The sequence below is a fragment of the Ambystoma mexicanum genome, chromosome 3q (genome assembly GCF_040938575.1).
Source record: "Ambystoma mexicanum isolate Mex_15411 chromosome 3q, UKY_AmexF1_1, whole genome shotgun sequence".
Taxonomy (NCBI): Eukaryota; Metazoa; Chordata; class Amphibia; order Caudata; family Ambystomatidae; genus Ambystoma; species Ambystoma mexicanum.
This window is the reverse complement of record NC_090926.1, coordinates 67,913,291-67,939,858: the sequence shown is the minus strand read 5'-3', so window position 1 is coordinate 67,939,858 and position 26,568 is coordinate 67,913,291. Positions and strand designations below refer to the sequence as shown.

The 26,568-nt window shown below is 44.1% G+C and overlaps 2 protein-coding genes across 4 annotated transcripts in view; one reads left to right on the top strand and one right to left on the bottom strand.

The window, feature by feature from the left end:
• LOC138582141 (zinc finger protein 567-like) overlaps positions 1 to 26,568 on the bottom strand; it is a 428,111-nt gene that overhangs the window by 346,548 nt on the left and 54,995 nt on the right. The window lies entirely within an intron of this gene.
• Positions 1 to 26,568, top strand: part of LOC138582138 (zinc finger protein 883-like) — a 115,840-nt gene that overhangs the window by 75,126 nt on the left and 14,146 nt on the right. For all 3 annotated transcript variants that reach the window (XM_069653151.1, XM_069653150.1, XM_069653149.1), the window contains one exon: positions 12,208 to 12,318. In XM_069653151.1, the coding sequence (XP_069509252.1) occupies positions 12,208 to 12,318 (111 nt within the window). The remainder of the gene's footprint in view (positions 1 to 12,207; positions 12,319 to 26,568) is intronic.

The window sequence follows — 26,568 nt, the reverse complement described above, 5'->3', positions numbered from 1 at the left end:
TCCGGATAGAGTCTTGGCAGTGAGTCCGGAGGTGTCAATGAAGGGCCACAGCTTGCTGGATACAGCCTCTGGCAACATTGTAGGTGGAACCTGCAAGACATTGAGTGAGGCTGAAAGTGACAACCACAGCTCCCTAGGCTCCACACGCAATGGCTTCAGCAGCAAGCACCAGAATGACCACTACAGTTTCTTTGTGGAGAGCGAGGACCCAGAGCTGAGGCTAATTGAGCTTCCATAGGAAGTGCTGTGCCATAGCGAGAATATAAGAAATTTGAGGAAGTGGTAAGGACAATGTAACATTGACACAGACTTCAGGTTCTTTTTTGTACATTCCGGACCAGAGGTGAGTGGCTGGAAAAGAGCGGCAGCTGCATTAAAGCTTGGTACCTGTTGTATCTGAGGTTTATTGCAGCCATAACTCAATTAACCCCTCCCATGGGGTCGGGGCAGATGATTTGCCCAAAGCTGAGCCACAAAATAGACATGTAAATTGTTGCCCTTCACATATAGTTTGCTTGGAGACACCCGACTGCCGGCTCATTTATTTACATGAATGGCCCTACTCATCCATGGCCCTACTCATCCATTTTCACAAGTGTAGCCAACATTAGGCAGCGGTTTGTAGCCCTTTCTGCATACCTCTACAACTGATGTGCAACAACATACATGTCTTTAGGAAGAGCCTGCATTGTGGAGTACAAAGGATTGAATGTAAATAATAACATTCTGCATCAGTTTTCAGCCAACCAGATTATTTCTGATAACATCCTGCTCTGTTAAATGCTCTCTTTATTTGAATGGATTAAACACTAATCCAAACCCTAATGGTCCTCGGTTACTGGTCCATTGTTTACAGAATCATTCATCTAAACCCTAACCCAAATCGTAACTTGTAGGCTTTTTCTAACCCTAATTGGTACCAACAAGCTATTGCAAACTTGAAGCTGTCACCCAAATGCATTACACACCTCATATTAGCCTTGCCTAATGGCACCTCACAAACAGTGGTATCCTGCTCTCTTTGCGGTCTATAGGAAACTGTATTCTACTGTGTCCAGTAAGTGGAGGAGATTGAAAAGGCACATTAAGCGCCAGTAGTGTTTCTTCATGCATCACCATGGTATTTCAAAAAAACGCTATGCCATAAAACTTAATTTCTCTGTCTGTAGATCTTTTTCGAGGCGTGCATTTATAAAAAGGATTGGCAGATGAAAATGATGAATGGAAGGATAGAGCAGAAAACTAGGAACCTAAGATTGTGAGGGTTGGATGGATATATAAGAAAGATAGATGCGAAGTCTGGAAATATAGAAAAGCTGGTTACATGTATCAATGGGCATGATAGATGTGTATACTTTTGGAAAGTAGGATACAAATGAATGATGGAATGATATAAGAACAGCAGAATAAAAGGGAAGATCGCTGGCTAGGCAGTATGAAACAGTAGATAGGAAGGATGGAGTGGTAGATGGATCATTGGTAAGGCTGGACAGAGAGCAAGGTGCATAGAAAAAATGGAGATGGGTAGAACAATAGGAACGTTAAATGCACAGATATAAGCATTGATTGCAAAGCTGGATAGATGCGAAAGAAGGAATGCTGGAACAATAGAGGATAGCTATGAAGATAGACCGATAGGAAAAGGAGCGAGGGGGAGGTGGGGAGTCCAGATAGATTGGGAACAAAGCGAGGAAAGATGTGGAAGGTTGATCCAGGAGGATTCGAAAAGAGGATGGATGGAAGGATGGATAAGAAGAATAGAAAGAACAGAAGGATCACAGGATAGTTAGGAAAGATTGAAGAATGATGTGCATTTAAGGGAAATGAGGTCTACATTCCTAATATGTACCTCTGTCCGAGGCCCCCTCAGTTCTTCACTTTTTTCATGTCTGCTGTCATGACCTGTTTTTCTCACGAATCCCAAATTTGCCACATTGAGGCCCTACAGCTTTAGAGTTGGGATACTCTAAAGGCATCCTGCTCCTTTTGTGTGACTCCTTGCACAGTTGGATGTGTGTGCTCCACTGGTTGGTGATAGCGCTAAGAATTCCAATTCAGTACAGCCAGATGTGTGTGTACCCAGTGGTTTCCCCGACTTATATTCAGTGTAGAGTCAAACAGCTATCCATTGTCTGCTATGTGAGAGTGAGTGGTATACAGATGTTACCAGTTATGATGATCATGGCCAGTGTGAGCAATGCCTACAGTTGCCAGAACCAGATTTGACCAGTTGGTGAATGGTTGCTGGATTCAGACTTAAATCCACAACCAGAAGATGCTCAGAAACTTTGAATGCAGAAACCCCCTTAATGATTGGGTGACTGACTGCCAAATGTTTGAATAACTACAACCTTGCAATTGGGAGCTGAATTTTATTCAGCCTTCAAAATTCCTATTGAAACAGAGGGTCTGTGCACTGACCTCATCAAACCATTGAAGAATCTCAGAAGGTACAAAACAAAAGGGGAATTGTGATGTGGCTCTGCTAGTCCCTGCACTCTTCCCAGACCTAAGTGGGCAGACGTCCATCAACCAGAGCAACTAGCAAACACTTCCACATACCTGCCATACACAGTCATTTTGAAAGCCTCAAGGACCTCATGCCCCAAAATATGCCTTGCTACCGAGTTCCAGTGTGGACCGAACGCAGAGATGTGGAAGCACTGGAAACCGAACATACTGCTTACAACCTAGAAGCAAAGGCACTGCAACAGACACTCAAGAAGCTAAAAGTAATGTTGGGACTCGGAGTCCATCTTTTATCGAAACTGCTTCCGCTTGGCACAATCTGCATTTCTTGGTACAGGGTCTCCACAACCAGCAAAATGGTCATGAGTGCCAAAACCAGTAACAGCAGTTCTTTTCTTGTCTGGTGTGGGACCATTACCAGCAATCCAACTTGCTTGGAGATACTCGTCATTGCCACTGTGTTCTGACTTGAGTGTCGTGTAGACCGATGAGACCTCCGTCCCCAAGTGACGCACAGGGGAACAAATAGAAACCCGCTGTGCGACCCTTGAGGCCACAGGTGAGAGATGTCTTCCCAGATCCACGGAGCCTCTGGAACACCGATGCTGCTGTCAAGAAGGAATGAGGTTAAGCACCAGGCAATCACAATACAGGCAGGTAAACAAAAGAATCTAAAGTGTCTTACCTATCTGGTGTAAGGGAGACCCAGGTAACCTAGTAGAGAGGTTCGAGGCTCAAAAAGATACAGCGGTCCCTGGAGTGGTAGAACCGCAGGTAAGCGTGGATACGGGTAAGCCACCTGTAAGATAGGGCTTGACTTGGGCGTAGAAGTACAGCAAGATACTCAGGGATGATCCAAAGACAAGTCGATGTGCAGTCCAAAAATCCGGCAACAGGTAAACAGTTCCAAGCAAAGGTACAAAGGGGTGTCCAAGAGAGTCCAAGATAGAGTTCCGTGGTCGAGGTAGCAAGGAGCAAGTAGTAACGCCAAACAGGGTCCGAAGCCAGCTGAGAAGCAATGATCGTCCTGCCTCTCGGTTCTTTATACTGTGTGTCCCTGGGTCATGTGACGTCTCTGGGCCATGTGACGTCCACCAAGATCACGTGAGGAACGCCACACTGTATCACGTGACCGACGTGATGACGTAACGCCGCCCCTTCTGCGATATATCCTCCAAGGCAGTTGCCAATGCAGGAAAGGTTGTAATCGAGCCCGTACACCAAAGAAGGTACGGTGTTTTCGGTGCTGTGGGTTCACCGAATCCCTTGAGCCTCGAAGCTGGGGTGGAGATGTTGGGGGAATGTGAGCAGTGTTCTGATGTGGGGGGGCCTGATGTGCTGAGGATCGCCTAACACACTGGAACCATTGCTGAATCTCTGGAGCACAGAAACTGCACTGTTCCCCACCAAACCTTGCAAGGACCAGAATTGTTGCCAGTCAGTGGCCTGAAAGAGCTGAAGAGCCGCAGTCGAGAGGTTACCAGTGCTGTGATTGCCTTTTGAATAGGCACAGCTATTTTACTTTCATCCATATGCTCTCCTATATATATATATATATACACTCTCTGGTTTGAACAATGCAAACTGCATTTGCATTTCCCAATGATGATGCACAAAGCAACTATGAAGTAACCTAAAGATTAATACATAAAGGCAGTGTTCCAGATAAGAATTGGAAGTGGAAGTAGTTTACTCCCTATTTTTTAAAGTTGGTAGCAAAATGTTTTTTTAGGGAGTAAAAATGTAAGTCCATTTCCCATGAGAGTATTTTATAAGCGAGTTAAAAGGTTTTAACTGGAAAACGGAAACGTTTTTGTGATATTATTTCTTTGCACCTAGTTATTCATGCACATTAAAAGATACATGTTTACTTCTTCCAATCGGGCAGTTAAAATAGTAGTTTATTCCTGTGATAGTACGTGCACTACTGGTACAGAAATATCCATGCAGCTGGTGGGGGAAAGCAGGGGACGCAGAATTTTACCTGTCTTTTTCTTATTTATTGTTGGGAGTATTTTTACTCCCTATTTTTTATTTATTGGGAGTATTTCCCATTTTTAGGGACTAAAAGTGGCCGATACACCCATTATCTGTAGCGCTGCATAAAAGTTTATGAATGGGGATAAAGGATCAGGCTTTTACTTCCACAGCAAGTCAGCGCTACCCAACCCACAGCACATGTTGAGCTAATGTTGGACACACATACTCCTTGTCAAGAACAGCATGATCAGTTAATTCAAATGTCATTCCCGGGCTTTTATGCCTGCTTTAGCAGTGCAGTATGAATGGTCTGTCAGCTGAACCCTGCCATGAACTTACCCAATCCTTTACAGTGGAGGAAATTAGAAGCAGCAATCATGAAGGCACACACTGGACGAAAAGAACTAGGTGCATCCTTGTGAATAATACCAGTTCCTACAATAATGCACACATACTAAAGAGTTTCTTTAACTACTTACCCTTCCATCATGGAACAATTCTGTGATTTTGGTGGGCACGTCGTTCAGATGCTATGTTTTTATGCTGACCATCTCTTTATTGAATGCAAACATTAAGCTCTTTGCTAGGTTCCTCGCCAGCCAAATCTCTGACATTAACTGGTATGTTATCCATACTGATCCCCAAGGATTTATACATATTTTTTTTGTATTTTGATGCTCCGTAGACACAAATCTGGTGTCTTAATACACAATGCAACAGCACATCACTTGCTGTTAGTTTTGATCATAGTTGATGCAGAGAACGTATTCAACCAACTGTCCTGGATGTTCTGATGGGCAACAGTATGCCATTTTGTATTCTGGAAAGTATATTTTATTAAAGCCATCAAACTGTTATGATACCCCCACTGCGCTGCTGGCCATTAATAGCACACTTTCAGCATTCCTCTATTGCTGAGGAGAAAACTGCCCTTCAAAGCAAGCAATGTTTAGAGGCAATCCACTTTTTTAACTGGCAATCGTTAACTAACTGAGAGCAGTTTGGTACAGCATCTTGATGCAAAATAAATGTGGAAAAAGAGAGAAATTATCTGTTGACGTTTCTAGGCTTTAATAGGGGTCCCACCAAAACAAAATCATGCTGTCTGGGAATAAATATTACACTTGGCCAGAAGATGTTTGAGGGAATATTGATGTTCTAATGCAGGATATTTGTGGGATAATTGAAATCTTGATGGAACAGCCTCTGTCCATAATAATCAAAAAGCTTAACATTCTCAAGAGAAATGTTGAAAGCAAAATAAATATATTCCTTTAGCACAGGAAATATATATACATACATGTATATCGCAATGTGTGCATGCACACACACAGATAGATATCGCACATAAAAAAACAAAATAAATATTTAATCGAGGGTAGACCTTTACTAACTGGCATTTGGCATGATGGTTACGTCCGATTCAAAGATGAACAAATACAAAGCAGCAAATTCAAGGGGTATTTCATCCTACACTTTGAGCAACCCCCAAAACTGCATTGCTCAGTTTTGTAATATTTTGGCCCGAAATATTGTTACGAATAGTCAAATCCTGTTTTGGAGTTTGTCATTGTATACGACAAACATACACACTAGCCTCACTGCTTCACAACACTCCATTGCAGAATAACCTGACACTCCCTGAAATTCTCCAGGAACCTCTGTTCTGTCTGTCACTTCCTAACCAAATCACAATGTGATGCAATAGATTCCCAGTTTATTGGGGATACAAATGTTTTAAAACGCTTTGTTTCCCACATTCTATCATATCTTTGATTTGGAGCTAACAATCATTAAAAATAACAAACTGAAGCTCCACCATCCTACATTTATTTATTTATTCATTAATTACACGCCCAGACCCTGCGGTATCACGGCGTGGTTACAGACAGCTTTGATATTTGTTATACAATTGTACAGATGTGCATAAAGTTATTGCAGCAAGCAGAATAATATACACTTCGCTCAAAAACATTATTTACATTTGGATCTGGGGTGCATTGTTCTAATAATTGGTTGAATAACCACGTTTTTAGCCGTTTTTTAAAGCCGAGGAGCGAGGTCCCTTTTTTTATAATGATGGGGAGGGAGTTCCAGTGATTAGGTGCTAAGACCTGAAAGCTTCTACCCCCCGCTCTGGTGTTTTTATACCGGGGAGTCACTAGAAGTAAATTGTTGTTAGATCTTAGAGTTCTGGTGTATTCTTTTTTCTGAAGGGCGTTGTTGAGGTAGATCTCAAGGTGCTTTGTGACACAATTGTAAAAGATGATGCCTATGGAGTTGGTTAGACTCCATAACCAAAGGAAACACAAAAGGTAAAACATATATCAAAATACATGAGAAAGTGGGGAAAAAGGGTCACACTCTCTCCAGGTAAAAAAAGTCCTCAAAATCCAGCAAAGTTGCTAGGGGTCTCTAAGGTAGAGGGAATTAGCACATTTTTGAGAATTCTGCCCAACAGGTCCTAATGGTGATAATACCCATGTTGGCGGGGCATACAAGCAGTTAAAGGCAACTCATGCCCTTGCAAAAGGGCCTTGTTTTGTTCAGGCCAGGTAAACACGTAATTACTGTCCGGTACAGCCCATCACTGTAGGAATCCAGGAAGCTGGTTATTCTGCAATACTTTCTGATAATCTTTGAGGAAATGAATAATTCCTTACCAAATGAAACAGCCCCAGAAATTGATTGAAGTATGCTAGTTGTCTCTGAACAATACATAATTCAGCCACCAACACAGTGGGCAAGGCGACATGGGCATTAATAATTCTGACAAATCGGGCTAAAAAGCCTGTCCCAATAACAATACATATAACTTTGTACTGCCTCTATACAAAGAGTAGAAAACTGTATTGAACAACAATTAATTGTATTTCAATGCATAAACTACCAGGGTCTGCATCGATACAGGTATGAAGTACATTATCTTCTTCAATTACCTGAAATGGCCGAGTGGCCCGGAGAAGGATGTGAAAAACAAAGTAGATTTGCTCTAGACTCTAAAATCATTTGATGACAAAATCCTGTGCCAATAAAGCCAAAATGTGCATGTTCTGGGCAATCTGACTTGCCGGTTTCAGTTTAGACCCATAAGGAAGCTAGAACTGTGATGAAAGCCGAAACCCTCGGTGCACTCCAGTATTATTTTTCAGCACCATCACCCCATTGCTCATATTAGTCCTCGCATACAATCATTGAACAACTTCTGAGGAACTCTCAGACAAGTCTCTCTCTCTATTTCTTTCTTCTCTTCCGCCCCCCTTCGCTCCCCCTGTTGAGACTCGAAGCATCTAGACACTAATGGTTTTCCTAACTATGGACCTTTAGCAATCGTTCCTCTCTAGAAGATACATGACAAGATCCACCTTTTTATCTTGAACCTTCAGGTCTGCACTCCTTGAATGTTTACACTCAATTTCCCCATACTGCCCTGCTCCCATGACCCCCACCTCCCTGCCGGGTAGCCTCCCTGTCCCACCCAATTGTGCCCCTAATCCAGAGCCATTTTATGCGATTCCCTCTTCATGTAGCGCTGTTATGTTAATGTTAAAGGATATTTTGTACCACGCACTATCACCACCGGTGTGGTCCCCTAGTGCTCTGTACAGAACTCCTAAATAAATAAATATTAGCTATACTGGAGGGTGATCAATTATTTTCATGTGACCAAAGGCAAAAAGGTACAAAGTAATTCTAAAACAGAATGGCTAGGCACTGAATAAAGGTAGGAAGTGATTGAGAGAATTATCCTTTATTTATTCAAGTCAGATCAGTACAAGAACATCTCAAACCTGCACAACTGATTTAAAGGAATATTAATTGAATCAACAGTTGCTCATAGCATTTATGATATGATAGGGCATTTATAACGCACCTATACACAAGTGTTTCAAGGCGGGACGAGGCAAGGGAGGGGAAACAGAGGGAAGACGGAGATAACAATCCTACTAGGCCAGGTGACATTAAGATCGCGCAAGTGCAGGGGAGGGGGGGAAGTGCGAGGGGAAAGGAGAGAGGGCAGTGCAGTACATAGGATAACAGGAACAATAAATAAATAAAGACAATAAATAAAAGTGTGGCCAGCTGGTGGCAAGTGTTAGGGTAAGTGCAGACTTCAGGAGTCAAGTGCAAGTAGGGGCTGTAGAGATACAGAAACAGTCACTGAGTGCATGGGTTGCCATGGGGGTAGTGCAGGTGTGCAACTGACGGGTGAGGGGACCTGGGCCCGAGATCAGAGTGTGTTGGAGGCGGATGAGTGATGAGCTCGAGAAGGAAGATACTTAGGAAGAGAGAGTTGAAGGTATTGAGGTCCCAGGCCCCAGAAGGCCTTGTAGACAATGCAGAGGGCTTTGAACTTAATCTCGCCGCTACAGCCTAGAGAGAACCAGAGCTCTGGAGACAGTGAGCTTCTGGGGGAAGGAGAGGAAAGGAAGAATACCTCTGAGGAGGTGCAGCTGGTAGTGTGACTTCTTAGAGACGTCAGTGATATGAGGAGAGAAGGAAAGTGTGGAGTCGAAGATGACCCCTAGGTTTCTAGCCTCACAGGTGGGAGCAGGAAGAGGGCCAAGAGTGACAGGAAAGGAGGGAGCCGGTGTGCCGATGAGGAGAATCTTGGTCTTACTGGCATTAAGGCAGAGATCATTGGCAACACCACTCTTGGATGGCGGACAGACAATCAAAGATGAGAGAAGGAGAAGAGGTGGTGGAAGGGAGCCTAAAAATGAGTTGGGTGTCATCCGCATAGCACTGAAAGTTGGGGCAGAGAGTGGCAATGTGGTGGGCAAGACATGCCAGGTATTGGTTGAACAGCCAGGGAGAGAGGTTAGACCCCTGGGGAACACCACAGGTAGAGATAGAGATAGAGGAGAGGAAGGACCCAAGTTGGACCTGGGAGGGTCGATCGGAGAGGAAGGAGGTCAGCCAGGCCAGGGCCTGATCGGTAATACCCAGGTTATCACGGAGACGGTTGAGCAGGATGGCATGGTTGACCGTGTCGAAGGCAGAAGAGAGATCAAGTAAGATGAGAACACAGGGGGTGTTGAAATCGAGGTTGGAGAGCAGGTCTTCACAGATGTTCAGGAGAGCAGTTTCCATGCTTCTGGCAGCTCTGAAGCCAGACTGATGGTCATGGAGACAGCCTACAGATTCAGTGTGAAGATTAAGCTGGGAGATGGCCAGCCTTTCCAGGAGTTTGCCCAGGAAAGGAGTGATGGCGATTGGACGATAGTTTGCCAGACAGGAAGGGTCGGTAGAGAGTTTCTTGAGAAGAGGGTGCACATGGGATTGCTTCAGGGGGGAGGGGAAGACTCCAGTGGCAAAGGAGTGGTTGCTAAAATCAGCCAGAGCAGGAACCAGGGTGTCAATGTGGTCCTTGATGGTTTTGGAGGAACAGGGGTGTACCTGTTTTGACAAGACTTTCATAGATCGGACTTGTCTAGAAACCTCATCTGCAAACAGGGGAAAGGCAGAGGAGGGCGGAGAGGTGGCAGGAGAAGGGCCCGAGGAACAGAAGGGAGTAGGGGGAGGAGGGGGTAGAGGAAGAGAGAGAGGACAGTATGTCCTGAGTTTTAGGGATGAAATGAGAAGCCAGGGTCGTGCAGAGAGCCTTTGAGGAGACAGGAAAGGTAGAGACTGCAGCAGGATTGGCCAGCTCCTTGCAGATTTTAAAGAGTTTGGCAGAGTTGTTAGATGCCACTGAGATGCAGGCGTGGATGTGGGCTCGCTTCTTGGTGCGGACAGAGAGCCACCGAATATTAAATCTCTATTTCACTTTCATGGCAGTTGTAATTGTTTTTCCAGGGTAAGGACCTGCCCCCATAAGTAACCAAATAACATATGCCAACTTTCTGTTTCAGTTTTGGAAAGTTATGCTAGATTCTCTGTACTTTCAAAGCACTGCTTTAAAATGCATACATATGCCAGGGTATTACCTTGAACATACTAGCAAGTATTTGTTTTGCCCGGACAGGGTCATTTTCAGACTGCATTATTATATCCCAACAGCCTGCGGTCACCATCTTGGTCAAGGCATTCAGCCTAAACCTGTTCAGAGTTTGCTCCTACAGTCCATGATTCCTGCCTGGGTCGGGGATGCAGTCTTTTGTAGGTTTATGGCAGTCTCTCATCCTTTGGCTCTGGTCTCAGCCAGTGTCTCGGATAACGTCCATGACAGCTGTACAGCAAGTTTGTTCCCCTTTGCTTCTAGTCTCCGCTTCTTTGCCTCTCTCCAGGATCACATTCCTCACTCTGCCATTTCCTACCTCTCACTGATTAAGCAATAGGTCCCCCGATTCATTTCATTCCAGCCTCTGTCTTGGTTCGCCATGAGATTGTTATACTCTGCTTTCTGGGTGTGTTTTGACAGATGCTTGTCCCCCTGCTCCCCATTTGGCTTTCTCGGCTCCAGACACTTTCTCTCCTCTTTTGAGTAATTGATCCATTGTATTTGTGCTTCAATGACATTATGAAGTCAGTCAAATGTGCTACTGGAGCCGGTGTGTTCAGGCAGTGGATCTCTCTGTGGTCAGCCTCAGCATGTCTGATCTGCAACTGCTATTTCGCTAAGAATATCTGCCAGGATGTGGCATGGTGTGGGGCGGTATGTGTGCAGGATGGGGCCTGGTGTTGGGCGGTTAGACTTTCTGCATGTGTGAGCTCTCACTACCAGCCTTTCTCCTTTTATTCCCTGAGGGAAAGGATGTCTGAGTATCAAGGAAGCAGTGTCTGTGTCAGCGAGTGGGAGGATGGTTTCTGTGGCCCCCCTCCCTGATATAAACGATTGGCATGGGGAGAGGGGATGGAAGGAGTGCACTGCACTGCCGTCAGTCTGCAGCCTGAAGGTAACCATATCTGTGTCAAGGAACTTTTATTAAACCAGGAAGCATGATGGGTGCTATATCCCTGTGACCGAGATGTCAAGAAGCAAACTGGGCACTTTATCCCTGAGATGTGTGAACTTGGTGCTACAATCCTGAGACTGTGTTTATATTGGAGTAGGCAATTCTGACAAGGATAGATAAGATATTTCCCTCTTTATACTTCCAGCACAGTCATCAGGTCTCTCCTAACGTATTGCCATTCTAGTCCCACTCATCAGGCTCACCAGTATGTTTGAGGTCATCTCAAAGTCGTTGCTGCTATTGCATCCCCGTTCTCTCTTCCATGCAGATCTTTGCCCCACACCTCTGCTTAGTTCCTTGTCTTCATTCCTCTGTACCAGCAGTGTGCCTTTAAAGTCTCCCTACACACCATTGCTGCCACATTAACCCCATTCTCCGCGGCCGTCTTCAAGCACTAATTGCACGTCTCATTAGGGCTTGCCACCAATATGTCTCTGAACTCTCCCCTTGCTCTCTAGCTGCCAAGTGCCCTGCCCCTGCAGCCTTTCCGGTGATGTGTCTGAAGTCTCTCTTGCTCCATGCTATGTTTTTGCACCAAGCTTGTATCTAAGGTTGTGCTGGCCCACTGCTCCCATGTGCTCCTTCTTCTATACCATTTACCTGAATGACGTATTGCCCCCCCCTTGTTGCCATGCCATTGCTGCCAATCACCAAAGCACAATTGCAGCCTTACATCCACCCTCTCTGTCAGCAGGGTTTGAAGGTCTCTTATATGTCAATGTGGAATCAAGATTATCAAAGATGAAGAAAAGAAAACCCTGTAAAATATGTATGACCCAAATATACATGTTTTTGAGTTTTTTACAAATAGTGATTAATTACTATTGGTGAAATATATTATTTACATTTGACTATTTAGATGATCCAGTTCCCACTTCAGACGTTGTATCAGCAAAACACGTGGTGGAAGAGGGTTGTTTTAAGGATCTTCCTGTTGAAGAAGGGAACAGCAGCCCTGGACATGACGTAGGTAAGTTAGGAATGTGTTTGTGTATGTCCCTGCCTCTGCTCGCAGCCATGAAGCTGAACGTGATCAGCACACCGAAGTCTATTAGGATTCTTGTCAGTAGTTTATTTCAGGATGGGTAGTATATGTATGAGGCAACTTAATGGTAATACATCCCCTTGACCACCGTCTCGTTCTCGCCCCAGAGCTTGGTGAATTATCAGGTCTGACATTTGGGTTGCAGCTGACCGTTCAACTGAGTTATTTTCCTAGACCCTGGAAATAAAGGGTATGGAGTCATTGGAGAGTCTGAAACAAGCAAGCCAAAAGGAAATGTCCTGTAGGTTCAACATTCTTGCAATCCAGGGTTCCCCCCAGGAATCCTTGGGAGTTTCAATTGCTCATTTGCTAATTTCTGGGATGTTGAAGTGTCCCTGCTCTTCTTCCTGTCTCACTGGGCTGTACGACAGGGCCAATAGTAAAACATAGGCAGCCTAACATTTGGAGTCCATCTAATTCTCCCCGTGAAAAATCCTTTGAGGAAGGATCCTCAATAGAGACTAGAATGTTTGCTCTCAACAAGCTGGGGAATCTGTTGGTAAAAACAAGGGAGAGGAATGACCATCTCCTTGAGTCCCAGAAACTCCTCCATGACATCAGTAAGAATAAGATATCCCTTTCTAGGTCCTTTTTTCATGAGGAATGACCATCTCTTTGAGTCCCAGAAACTCCTCCATGACATCAGTAAGAATAAGACATCCCTTTCTAGGTCCTTTTTTCATAGAAATCTCACAGCAGAAGCCTTAACCTTAACGCACAAGTAAGATAGGGATGAGCGTACATTTCAGCCATAGCGCCTCGTACACTGGGTTGACCCAAAAGACTAGAAGGAATGACAGTTGTAGCAAGCTTTGATGATGAGAGATGAGGGGACTCCAGATGGTACCCTAAAGAAGGGCTTCAGAAACCGGTTCAAGAGCGAGAAGCCCCAGGGGGACAAGCAGCATAGCAGGATTCAGTTCCAATGCTAGTCAAGGGGGAAAGTGCAGTTTGTAGATACCTGCAGAGATCTTCCCCCATGGGTCCACACAGACTCCAAAAGGAAAGTATTGCAAATAACCCACCAACCCAGAGCACAGACAGAGGTTCTCATGGTCAGAGTTCCCGAATAGACGGCTGTAGGAAGCTAAACAACGGTGCGTACAACTCTCCTTTTCAACAAAAAATCCTTTAAACATTGAGTGTAGGTACAGAGTCACCCCTAGATAAACCCACACACAGGAGCTGGCCTAACCCAGCCCACCAATCGCACACAAGTGGTCCTAACTAATGAGTTGGTTGCCCACCAGTCAGGTTGGCACCAAAATCTACTGAACATTCCGGTTTCCTCCCACAGAAGATAATGCAGCAAGCTCAGGGTTAGGAACTGAACATGAACACATGTGTGCACAAGTGCCATTTAAGTCCGTTTTGTGGAGTCCAGGAACAAAGAAAGGCACCAAAAGAAAGGTCTGAGAGCAGGTCTTAAAAAAATATAGTACCAAAACGATACATTGGGCCACTAGCGCAGTAAATCGATTGCACCATTGTGATGCCAAAACGAAATTACATCTGCCACCAGCCTACTGGTGTAGGCAATGTCAATGTGGGCAAAAATGGGGGATTTCAAAAAAAGCATTCCTGTTCCAGGAGCTAAATGAGCTATGGCACCATGTATTCTAAAAGGGTTGCAGTAGCAGAGGGACTTCAGACCCTCTGTTCACATAAAAAGGTAAGAGATCCAAGAATAAGAGGGAAAAAGCAAAATGTTAAGTGTTCCCTCAAAGAAAAGGACCACAAAACCCCAAAAATCTAATTATGTCTTAACAGTCACAACGCATTTTCACCTCACCCTTCATCTCGTTGTTGTTCTTGAAGGCTCCTGCATCCTACTCTCCAAGATCACTCTCCACTTCACACATCCTTCCGGAGTGGTCACTTTCCCAGAAAGTTTAGAAACTTCCTTCATCTCCCCAACATCCTTTGCTGCCTTGGAAAGCAGAGCAAAGATGTCAGCAGAGCTAGGGGTCTTTTCTTTTTTTTTATTAGCATTTGGTTTTACACTTAAACCTTAGCCTTCAAACCAAAAGACAAAACCGGACATAATATAAATGCACTTTGCATATGTACAAACAAAAGAAAAGTAGAAAAAAGAAAAGTAAAAAGAATACTATATACCAGGTCAATTTTAGCATTTCATTTACTACACCCCTCAGCAGGAGCACTCCTGATGGAAGCTCCATATCGGACCCAGGCCCCTCCACAAAGTCTTGGAGGAAACCTATTGGGCCCCTTTTTAACAGGGCGTTTCTGCAATTTAAATGTCATTTAAATGAATTTAGGGATGTTTAGCTGCTATCATTTCAAATAGTTCCTTGACAAACGGCAACAGAGCCAGGGTTAGCGATGTTCGGTTACTGGACATCATTCTTCCCCACCACTCTTACGCTGTTGTAGTTACAAATTTCTCAAAGAAACTGCCCAGCCATTTTGACCAGATCTTTTTACAGCCAGGACATTGCAGGATGAGATAAAATAAAGTTTCATATTCATGAGCGCATAGGCGGCACTTATAGTCACGAGACTCCCGAGGCTTCCTAGCTTCCAGAACTTCTTTTGTGGGATACAAATTCATCCTCAACCTCAAGAAGTTGAGACGCTTAAATTTACACGGGAATTTGGACATGTACGGAGGCAGCACGCCCCTTGCTCAAGGGTCTATAAAGTTGTTACCGTAAATTTTTGATGTAGATCTGACCTCTAGAGACTGAATCCAGTCCGAATCATAGACTTTTCTCTTGACTCGGGCTGGCCTATGCAGGAGCAAATCGGTTGTTTCACCCAGGTCCTTTAAGATGTCTTTTTAGGAACATTTCTTGTGAAGATATCTTGTGTTTGTACCTACGCGACTTATATTGTTTATTCCTTGTAATTATCGTACTTTCTTTGTATATTTGTACTTCTTGTTTGTGTTAGCCAGTTGTTTGTCGCATGAGTGATGGCCACCACGGAGACATTGAGTTCCTCTACTCCGTCTGTAAATAGTAAGAGAGGTATACTTGTGCCTGCACTCTTCTGCGCCAAAATAGGTAAGTAACAAAATTGAAATAGACGTCGTATCTCAAAGTAGAAGTTTTATTTGTTTGTTTTGTTTTTTAGCCCCTTTCGGATGACACGTGTTTCGGCGTATATACTGTGCCTTTTTCAAATCCGGGCTATTCTTGTCAAAAGAAATCAAAAAGGAGAAAAGAAACACATTGCAAAAAATGAAGATAAAAAATCATATATAGAAAAAATCTACTAGGTTATTTAGCATATATAACTAAGAGTGACTTCATTTGTGTTTGAACCACTTCCCACATGTTATCAAGAGCATATTTTAACCATACATTGACACCTGGTGCATTTTTCCAGTGACTATTTAATTGTGATCATCTTGTAGAGCTAAATTAGGAGAGTTACAGATTTTGGTTCTTGGTTTTAGTAATTTTATTATTTAGGCACATTCATCCTTTTTACTTGTCCAAACATTTTTCTAATGTCTGTCACCTCTTACCCTTTATATGATGTTGCGGTTTCCCCATTTATAGGTATATCGCTTGTCTTATCCAGTAGCTACACAATTCTTGGGTTCAATCCCGCCTATGTTGAAAACATAGATATTTACGTATCAGCATCCATTTATACCGAGTTGAGCCTATCACCAAATAAATACGTTCAAAAACACTGGGCTCCAGATCTCATAACCGCTTTAAGTGAGCCCATATTCAAATATTCACAATTTTAAGAAATCGCCCGATCATGCTATTTTTGTGTAAATGCTGCCATTGTAATTGTAGCAGGGTGCCTCCAGCGCATGGCAACTTTTAAGAGGTGCTGTTTTGAATGCGTCATATTTACATTGATAGCACGCGTATTCGTATCTCTGCGTGCCCCTTTTCCCCGAATCTACTATACAATTGTGCGAGCCACACAATCTATAACGTGCCTGTGACTGGAGGTGGGCTTCTCACCTCCTTCAAGGGTTTACCTACAAATTCCAATGCTCCTGCTTCAAGCGCCAGGTTCCTTCTTCCCCGTGGTTCCGCAAATTGTTATTGACAACTCCCAGTCCCCCTAAGTCCCTCATTGCTTTCCATTCCTCACTAGTAAACTGGTGGCCATATTTTGGGATGCCTCTCCATGTTTTACAGTATAGCAAGATTGCTTTACCCCTTTCCTCCATTTTCTAATTATTCATGGAAATCCCATATACAATTTGAAAGGTATTCTAGACAGATATCTTTCCGGGCATCATCGATTTAATGATTTATATATAAATAAACCATTGTATTTATTTCAATTCCCACATGCCCAATATCTCTACTGCTTGTAGTTTTTACTCTAATTGGCGTGCCTCAATCGGCACGGTCATATGAATATTGTGAAGAATTATGGTTATGGTAGTTCCTTGTTGAAAACTTGCATACCTTGTATTCCCTGACTGTATTTAGCGTGCCCCATTCGGCACGGTCATGAGTAAGATGCAAAGGATTACGGTTATGGTAGTTACTTATTAGGTTGGGTTACAGAAAGTATATGTAGTTTGTCACCTTATTTAATATTTTCCTATTCTTTGTTGCTCGTATTTAGCCTCATTGATATTGAATTGTGGTAATGGTAATCTTGATACCAGACCACAGTCTGTAATTTAAATTTGCCTTCCCTAATTTTGACACTTTTTTGCTTTACATAGTTTGATGTACCGTTTTTTGCAAACACATTGACCTTTCCTTATTGATTCTCAGTTTAATTCACTCATAGCTCAAAATCTAATTCATACAAAATAAAACACATTCTTCATATTGTTAATCATAATACATGTACTCATTCGGAGAGGTTGAGTTCTCTATCTTCATAAAAAGTGAACCATTTCATTGTCTGAATTCAGTCCTTGTTCAACAGTTTTAAAACGACAAATTAGTCTGGCTTCTTCTTGCCGCAGGCGTAGTTCTTGATCTCCTCCACGTTTGCCCATTTTTATTCTTTTGAGGCCCACAAATCTAATGTCTTTTTTTGTTTTGTAGTTGATGATGGTTTTGCCAATGATGGGACAGTGGGAGATTCTTATCCTGGCTTCCAATTGCAGGGATGTGTTCTCTGACTCTCGTTCTTAACTCCCGAATGGTGCTCCCGATGTATATTAGGTTGCAAACACATATTATTGCGTAGATCACATATTTGGATCTGCAGTTGATCTGTTCATTGATCCGAGTTTTCACACCATCTTTGTTTGTAAACATATCTGTATCTGGTGCCGCATTTTGACACATTGTGCAAAAGCCACACTTTCTGGAGCCTGATGGTGATTGTTGTAACCATGTCTGTGGTCTTGTCTCTTCTTTTTCTGGCAGCAGTGATGGATTTAGCATAATTTGCAAAGTTTTTGCTTTTCTGTATATTATCGTAGGATAGTCTTGAATGTGCTTGCCCACATGTGGGTCTAATTTCAAAAGTAACCAATTGCGTTTGAGAACTCGCTTGATTTCCCTATTATCAGCACAGTATGTAGTAATGAATTGGATCATATTGTCTGCTTGTGCTTCATTGGTTTTTTGATGCAGTGTTGATTGTCTTGCATTTTTTGAGCTTTTTTCCGAGCGACTGCAATTGCTTTGTGAGGGTACCCTCTTGCTGTGAAGCGATTGGATAATAAGTTGCATTCTTTCTCAAAAGTTGATGGCAGCCCACCTCCAGTCACAAACACGTTATAGATCGTGTATAGTAGATTTGGGGAAAAGGGGCACGCGGAGATACAAATACGCGTGCTATCAATGTAAATATGACGGCTTTCAAAACAGCACCTTTTAAAAGTTGCTGTGCTCTGCAGGCACCCTGCTACAATTACAATGGCAGCATTTACACAAAAATAGCATGATCGGGCGATTTCTTAAAATTGTGAATATTTGAATATGGGATCGCTTAAAGCGGTTATGAGATCTGGAGCCCAGTGTTTTTGAACGTATTTAATTGGTGATAGACTCAACTCGATATAAATTGATGCTGATACGTAAATATCTATGTTTTTCAACATAGGTGGGATTGAACCCAAGAATTGTGTAGCTACTGGATAAGACAAGCGATATACCTATAAATGGGGAAACCGCAACATCATATAAAGGGTAAGAGGTGACAGACATGAGAAAAATGTTTGGACAAGTAACAAGGATGAATGTGCCTAAATAACAAAATTACTAAAACCAAGAACCAAAATCTGTAACTCTTTCCGAATTTAGCTCTACAAGATGATCACAATTAAATAGTCACTGGAAAAATGCACGAGGAGTCAATGTATGGTTAAAATATGCTCTTGATAACATGTGGGAAGTGGTTCAAACACAAATTAAGTCACTCTTAGCTATATATGCTCAATAACCTAGTAGGTTTTTTCTATAAATGATTTTTTATCTTCATTTTTTGCAATGTGTTTCTTTTCTCCTTTTTGATTTCTTTTGACAAGAATAGCCCGGATTTGAAAAAGGCGCAGTATATACGCCGAAACATGTGTCATCCGAAAGGGGCTAAAAAAACAGAACAAACCAAACAAATAAAACTTCTATTTTGAGATACAACGGCTGTTTCAATTTTGTTAATTACCTATTTTGGTGCAGAAGAGTACGGGCACAAGTATACCTCTCTTATCCTTTAAGATGTCATTACACAACAAATTCCAAGCGCCCACTAGAGGTTCCGATGGGCAAGACATAGCCTATTGATTGGCAAGAATTGCCGCCAATCCTCCTTCACTTCCTTCTTCACTGCATTTCCTAAAAATTGAGAGGGTCTTCCAGATCGTATTGGAGTATAGAGAGATCAACCCCAATTCTATGTTGAGACAGGAGGCAAGCATTATGCTTTTCCTTCTTTATTACTGCATGCCAGCAATTTCCAATCTTGAACATTTTTAAAAACTTCTTAACACTTTAACTGGCTAAACATTTTGTTTCTTCCATGTTGAAACCAAAATAGGGTTGACAGTTCAAGTCTTTTTTAAAAAGTTCTCCTCTAACCACATCTCCCATGAGTCTTTGCTTCCCTGTAGGCTTCCACTGACTCCAGTATCCAATCAGGCTCTAGCCTAAGGTATATATCCTCCCCTTCTGTAGACCTTTTCCTCTTTCTTTGTTGCTGCAAGTCAGATAAGCGCCTTTATGTTTATTGAGATAAGCGTAGGCCTGTATATGTATTTGGATGTGGATATGCATATTATAATAAGAAGCGCAGCGTACTAACGACTATAATGTATTAGGAGTGCGGGATTTTGTTTCTACTGTGCTCAGACGGAGATATTTTCTTCAGAAGGTAGGAGCCGGAGCCGCGGGTGAACGCACCCACGTGAGGCATCCGGCCCCTCCTTCTCCTCAGCAGCGCAGAAGCCATGGGAGAGGGTTCCCCTCACAGGCAGCGCTCAGGTCGCGAGGGTCTTGGGACCCCGCGAGCGGTGTGAGCGGGATTCCCCTCACTGTTTACACACAGCGCGCATAGGTCTTTAGTCCCGCGCGTATGGTGGCAGAGTCATTCCCTCACAGACACGGCACGCAAAGGGCTTTAGGACCCCACGGTTGCCGGCAGGGAATTCCCTCTGATGCTACGACGACGCAACGTATCTCAACATAGAGATTTCGTTTGCGCTCGTTTCAAGGAGCAGAGTGCTTCACATCACAGCGGCTAGCAAAAGAATTTTAAAAAAAAAAGAAGAGAGGAGCGTTAATTACACGCTACGTGTGGACATTAGCCTGTGTTCCCTTTATCAGCTTTTCAGCTCAAGAATTGAAATGGCACAATACAGCCACACAGCCTCACGCAGTACTTTGCTAGAATTGAGTGCTGAGAAGTGGGAAGAGCAACCTGCACCAGAAGAGGACCTCTCACTCAGTTTTAAAAGAGTCCTGGGTGATTCACTGTCACAAACAGTGTCACAAGGCATGATGCCCCTAGCACAGAGGCTAGACCACCGTGAAGCCATACTGTATAAACAGAAGGCAGAGGACAAGGCACCCAGAAGTAAGAGGGCTTTGAGTCCGGTGGAGGGAACATCAGGAAGACACCCCGATGCAGGGGTGGAACAGGGCAATAAAATGGCTCGGAAGAGAACCACCTCTTTGACGCCCTCAAGCACAACAGAAGGGGTGGACCCAACACCCCAAGAGTCTTCCGACCCAGTGAGCAGGCTTAAGAAAGCCTTTATGATGAGGGTGGTGGTGCCAGACTCTCGACCCCCTGTCCCAGGGGTGCATAATGAAGGGGATGAGGAGGATCCAGGTTACTCGCCAGACGATGAAGGCGAGGAAGACATTATAATGCCACAGCCGAAACCGGCTACACACCCTCAAGAAGAGGAGGAAGAGAGCCTTCTGGATATGTTTGACCCGGAGGCCATTGCACATCCTAGATCCTCGCAATGGGTGCTGTCATGGAGAGTGGCTCAATATATGGCGCATCACCTACGAAAGCCGCTGGATAGAGAAGTAAGGGCAAAGATGAAAGCAGAATGCCCTTGTCCGCTCCTACCTGGGAAAGTCAAGGACACCCCAGAGCTAGACCCCAAAATGGTGACGTTTGTCACAAAAGCAACCAAAGATATAAGAAAAGGGGTTGACAGAGCCAGGCGAGGGTGCCAAGACAGGGTGCCTGACCTGGCTGGACCACTCGCCAAGATAATGGATCTGGCGGAGAAAGCAGCAGACCCTGGTAAACCAGTGGTCGCAGTAGCCCTGGGTAACTGGGCACAGAAAGCATTTTCCCTCCTAGGCAATGCTAATTGCGCTCTCTCAGCTGAGAGGCACCAGGGAGTGTTGCTGAAAATAGGCAGCAAGTTGAGTGACCTCGCTTCTTACGAGGCGGGAGGAGAAGCAAAAGGTCTGCTGTTCGGCGACACGTTTGCAAAGGAGATGTCCCAGTTTGTGGGGACCTATTCGGCGCTCGAGAAAGCGCAGAGTTCTATCAGGTGGATATTTCCAGGTTGAGTTTTTGCTGGGACTGGACGGCAGAGAGGTTGGCGTCCGGTCGCTTTGGGCAATTTAAAAGACCTCAAAATCATAGAGCCCAATACTGGGAGAATTACCAGCAGGACAACTTCTTCCGATAACAGGGAAGCAGTTAGAATTCATAGGCACTCCTGCGCAAGCACAAGAACCTGCAAGAATACATATACCGTTACAAGAACAGCAGCAGCTATTTGCCGAACTATGCAGTTTAGCAGACAAAAGAGCGATAGGGATAGATCTGACAGAGGAGGAAGGTTTCCCCAGCAACATGTTCTTGGTGCGTAGAGGGGAGACAGTAAGGCCAGTTATCAACCTGAAAAGTCTCAATGAATGGGTTGTATATCGCCACTTCATACACCTTCTACGAGACCTGCTCAGAGCAGGGGACTGGTTAGTGAGATTGGATCTAAAAGACGCCTACCTTACCATTCCGATCGCAATGCAGCATCGGAGATACCTTCACTTTCGTTGGGGAGCGGAGGTTCACATGTCTCCCATTCGGCTTGGCATCAGCTCCTTGGGCTTTTACCAAGATCATGCGTCCAGTAGCAGCAGCTATTCGGGAGAGGGAAATCGGGATGATCCTCTACCTAGACGATATCCTCATTCTAGGACAGGACGCAGCGAGTCTGCAAGAGCAGGCGCCTTGGGTATGTCGGCTCATGTCCTCCCTCGGATTCATAGTGAACGAGGAGAAATCCGACCTACGACCTTCTCAGAGGATGGCGTTCCTGTGCTTCGTGATAGATACCCGGAAAGCCACGCTAGAGCTCCCACCAGCAAAGATAAAAGGGATAAAGAAGGAGCTCCGAGCTACAGCAGCGAAGAAAGTAGTTTCCCTTTGCAGCCTAGCCCGTTTAGTTGGACTGCTAGCGGCATCCATACAAGCCATATCTCCCGGGCCCTTACATTACAGGCGCTCCAGAGATTGAAGATACGTCACCTGAGAGGAGGTATAGGGTATCACCAACTAATAACATTGGACCAGGAGGCCATCACCATGATCCATTGGTGGTTACACAACATAGAAGCCTGGAACGGCAGGGCTATCTTTGGAGACACCCGGACCTCGTGATCGAGTTAGACGCGAGCAGAGCCGGGTGGGGAGCATGGTGTGGTTCCTTAGAAACAGGAGGAAAATGGTCCGAAGAAGAATTGTCCCTTTACATAAACGGCTTGGAACTTCTAGCGGGGTCCTTCGCGGTGCAAGCTTTTACCAAAGAGCGAGTGAAATGCTGCGTGCTGCTCAAGATGGACAATATCTCGGCAATACGATATATCAACAAACTAGGAGGCACTTCCTCCAAGATGTTGGCCGAATTGGCAAAGGATTTTTGGCATTTCTGCCTCGACCATCAGATATCAGTATCAGCAGAGTATTTGCCAGTGAGTCAGAATACGATAGCGGATTGGAATTTGTGCTATTCGGTAGACTCCAGCGACTGGAGACTCCCGACAGACATATTCCAGCGCTTCCAAGAATTATGGGGCCCTCTGGACACAGATCTGTTTGCGTCCAGACTGAACGCTCAGGTTCCGAAATTCTTCAGCTGGAGGATAGACCCAGCTGCAACTGGGACTGACGCATTTCTGCAGAACTGGATGGGAGCGGTCCACTACGCCTTTCCCCCGTTCATAATGTTGACAAGAGCGTTAGCGAAAGTCCGCAGAGAACAGACGGAGCTAGTTATGATAGTCCCGATGTGGAAATCGTAGCCATGGTTTCCAGTAGTGATGGAACTTTCTACGGATTTTCTGAGAGTGATTCCTCACAGAGTAGACATTCTTCACGGGCCGAACGGGCAGCTTCATCCACTAGTGCTGGAAGGAACACTGAGTTTGATGGCCTGCAGGATTTCGGGCAGAGATGGCAACTCCCAGGCATCTTGCATTTTGCTGCCGAGTGCATCAGAGACTCGTGGGCACCATCAACCATTAGGAGGTATGGTGCCGCGTGGAGGAAGTGGAACACTTTATGCACAGGAGTTAATTCAGATCCCGTTTCGGCCCCTGTAGTGCAAGTGTTAAACTCCCTAGCACAAAAATGTGTGGAAGGATCAGCGTACAGAACGATTGGCGTGTACAGGTCTGCCATTTCAGCCGGCCACGTCAAAATTGAAGACAAGCCAGTAGGAGAGCATCCTACAATTTTAAGACTATTGAAAGGAATGAAGATGCGTAAACCGCCAGCTCCCAGATATTCTGCTTTGTGGGACGTGCAAGTAGTCTTTAGATTATTCCTTTCATGGCCACAGAATAAGGATCTCTTTCGATCCCAGTTATCCCGGAAGCTAGCGATGTTGCTTTGCCTCATAGCGTGCAGAAGAGTATCAGATGTGAAGGCCTTAGAAGTAGACAGGAAAATGTTCTACCCGGAAGGAGTAGCATTTAATGTGGCAAATAGAACAAAATCAGATTCAACAGTAATATCTTATCCATACTTCCCCAATAACAAGTTATGCGTGGCGCAATGCATTAAAGATTACGAAGCAGCTACAGCTCCAGTTAGGCCGAGAGGGGTTACACAGCTCTTGATAGTGCGTAGGAAACCTTTTCATGCCATTGCAAAAGTTACAATAGCAAGATGGGTGCGAGAAGTGATGCATTGGGCAGATATTGATTTATCGCAGTTTGGAGCACATTCAGTAAGAGGCGCAATGGCTTCTAGAGCATTTTCAGCAGCCGTACCACTGCAGGATATTATGAAAGCGGCAGATTGGTCAAATGAGACTACGTTTAAGACTTTCTATTTCAAGCCTACATCTCAGATAGCGAATACAGTGATTAACAGCTTTGAACAAGCATAATGCTCACCTTCTGTCTCGCCATAGAATGAAGATTGCCCATGCTGAGAGCCCTGGACAGTCTTTATTCTATTAAAGACAAGGAGGCAAGCATTATATCCCACCCAGGGGTATATGATATAAAAATGCATATATTGAACTCAAAGTATTTGGACGATGACAGTATATGTGTCAAACTGTGTAAGCCCCTCCCCCCCCTTATAATCTGTTATCTATTGGTTTCAGGGGAAGACCAGAAGCAAACATAAATACAGTAAGCTCGAGAGTGAGTGGTTTGTTCTTCAGTTCCGCCAGAGCAGGGAGCTACGAGAAGGAAGTTCCAGTTGATCTTATGGCAAAGTTACAGTTGATTTGAGAGTTATATAGACTTTTACACCAAAGAAAGAGGAAAACGACTACAGAAGGGGAGGATATATACCTTAGGCCGGAGCCTAATTGGATACTGGAGTCAGTGGAAGCCTATGCCTACAGGGAAGCAAAGACTCATGGGAGTTGTGGTTAGAGGAGAACTTTTTAAAAAAGACTTGAACTGTCAACCCTATTTTGGTTTCAACATAGAAGAAACAAAATGTTTAGCCAGTTAAAGTGTTAAGAAGTTTTGAAATTGCTGACATGCAGTAATAAAGAAGGAAAAGCATAATGCTCGCTTCCTTGTCTTTAATAGAATCAAGACTGTCCAGCGCTCTCAGCATGGGAAATCTTCATTCTGCCCTTATCACTTGGATTGGGACACAGTTTGGCAGATTTAATGCTCTCCTCCAGAAAATCCCCTCCAGTTTCCACCAAATCTGTGCCGACAGTGAGAATGACGTTTCAGCTCTGTACTTTAATATCGGGGACACCTTTAGACAAATAAATTGGATCACTGGGATCAAAGAGAATTTGCAATATCTGTCCTTTATGATGATAGCTTGCGCAACTAAGTTCTTTGTTTTACAGGCAGTACTTGTTCTCTTTGGGCGTCTGCTGCACTGCTATTTAAACAGAGTCCCAAGTAAGTAAGAGCCGATACCTCCATGATCTTCTCACCATTGAAGAACCATTCTTTGAGTGGCCACCCTTCCTATTTCCTTTTCCAAAGGTTAGAATTCTGGACTTTTTAACGTTGATCTTGAGGCCATTAATTTCAATGTACTTTTCCAAGGCGCTCAGCTGCCTTTGTAGACCCACCTTCGTCTGGTCTAAAAGGATCAAGTCATCCGCGTAGAGCAGTCTTCCTATGTGAACGCCAGCCAGTGAAGGTGGAAAACATCTTACGTCTTCAAAAGCCTCCTCTACGTCTGAAATAAACAAATTAAAGACGGCTGGTGCCAACGGGCATCCTTGTTTTAGACCGTTAAATGTTCTAATGGGGTCGGTCAACATGCCTTTTCGATTTAATCTTACCTGTGTTGAAGTTCCACAGTGAAGAAGAGTCAGGGGTTCTCTGATGTCCGTCGGGCAGCCCCACTTTTACAATTTTGCCCACAAACGCTGACATACAATGGTGTCAAAGGCTTGTGCCAGATCGGTTGAAGCCACGTAAAGTTCTGACCCCTTCCTGGCCCTTGCCTTTGTCTTAAGAATGTTAAGAATGAAAAGGTTGATCGTTGTTCCCATACCTTTAATAAACCCCGTTTGCCAGGGGTCACAGTGCTGTGTTGATTTAGCCCAGATCGATAAAGCATTGAGGAGCAAAGATGCGAAAATGTTACCGCTGACATCGAGGACGACAATGGGCCTATAATTAGCTGCCATTGTCCTGTCCCCCTTTTTAAAGATGGGTACAATGGTTCCACTAGTACAAAAGGCTGGGATTTCTTTGGTCCTTTTGATGTGATCTAATCACGACTCCAGTTCCGTGGCCCAAAAATCCGGATCTTGTTTTAAGTGTAAGTTAGACATCCCGTCAGGACCAACCGCACTAGAGTTGCTAGCCCTAAGTATTGTGGCATATATGTGACTCGATGATGTTGAAAACAACAACTTTTGTCCTAGGGCTCCAACAGATTGTGGCAGCCTCAAGTCGGGGCCAGCAAAAAGCATTTCAAAGAGATACTTCTATTTTTCTGCTGCTATAGGGTTTAGCAGCAGTGCTTCTTGTGGCACCTGAAGGTGGTTAATCAGTCTCCATATCTCTGCTGTATTTTTTGAGGGTACGTAAAGTAGCATACTTTCGGCCTCTCTCTGCAACATTAAGTGTTTGTGGCTCTTTAACCAATTTTTGAAGACTTGTTTAAGTTTCCTTCCGCGTTCTACAGCCTCTGGTGTTAGGCTTAATGAATTTGTTTTTAGCGCCTTTTTCAAAGTCTTCTTCCTCTTGGCCACTTCTAAGTCAAATTCATGTTGAATAGTGAAACTTGGTTTATTCACTGTCACCAAGGTGGGGCTATAAGTTTTAAATGTAGCACGTTCCCCGTTCTTGA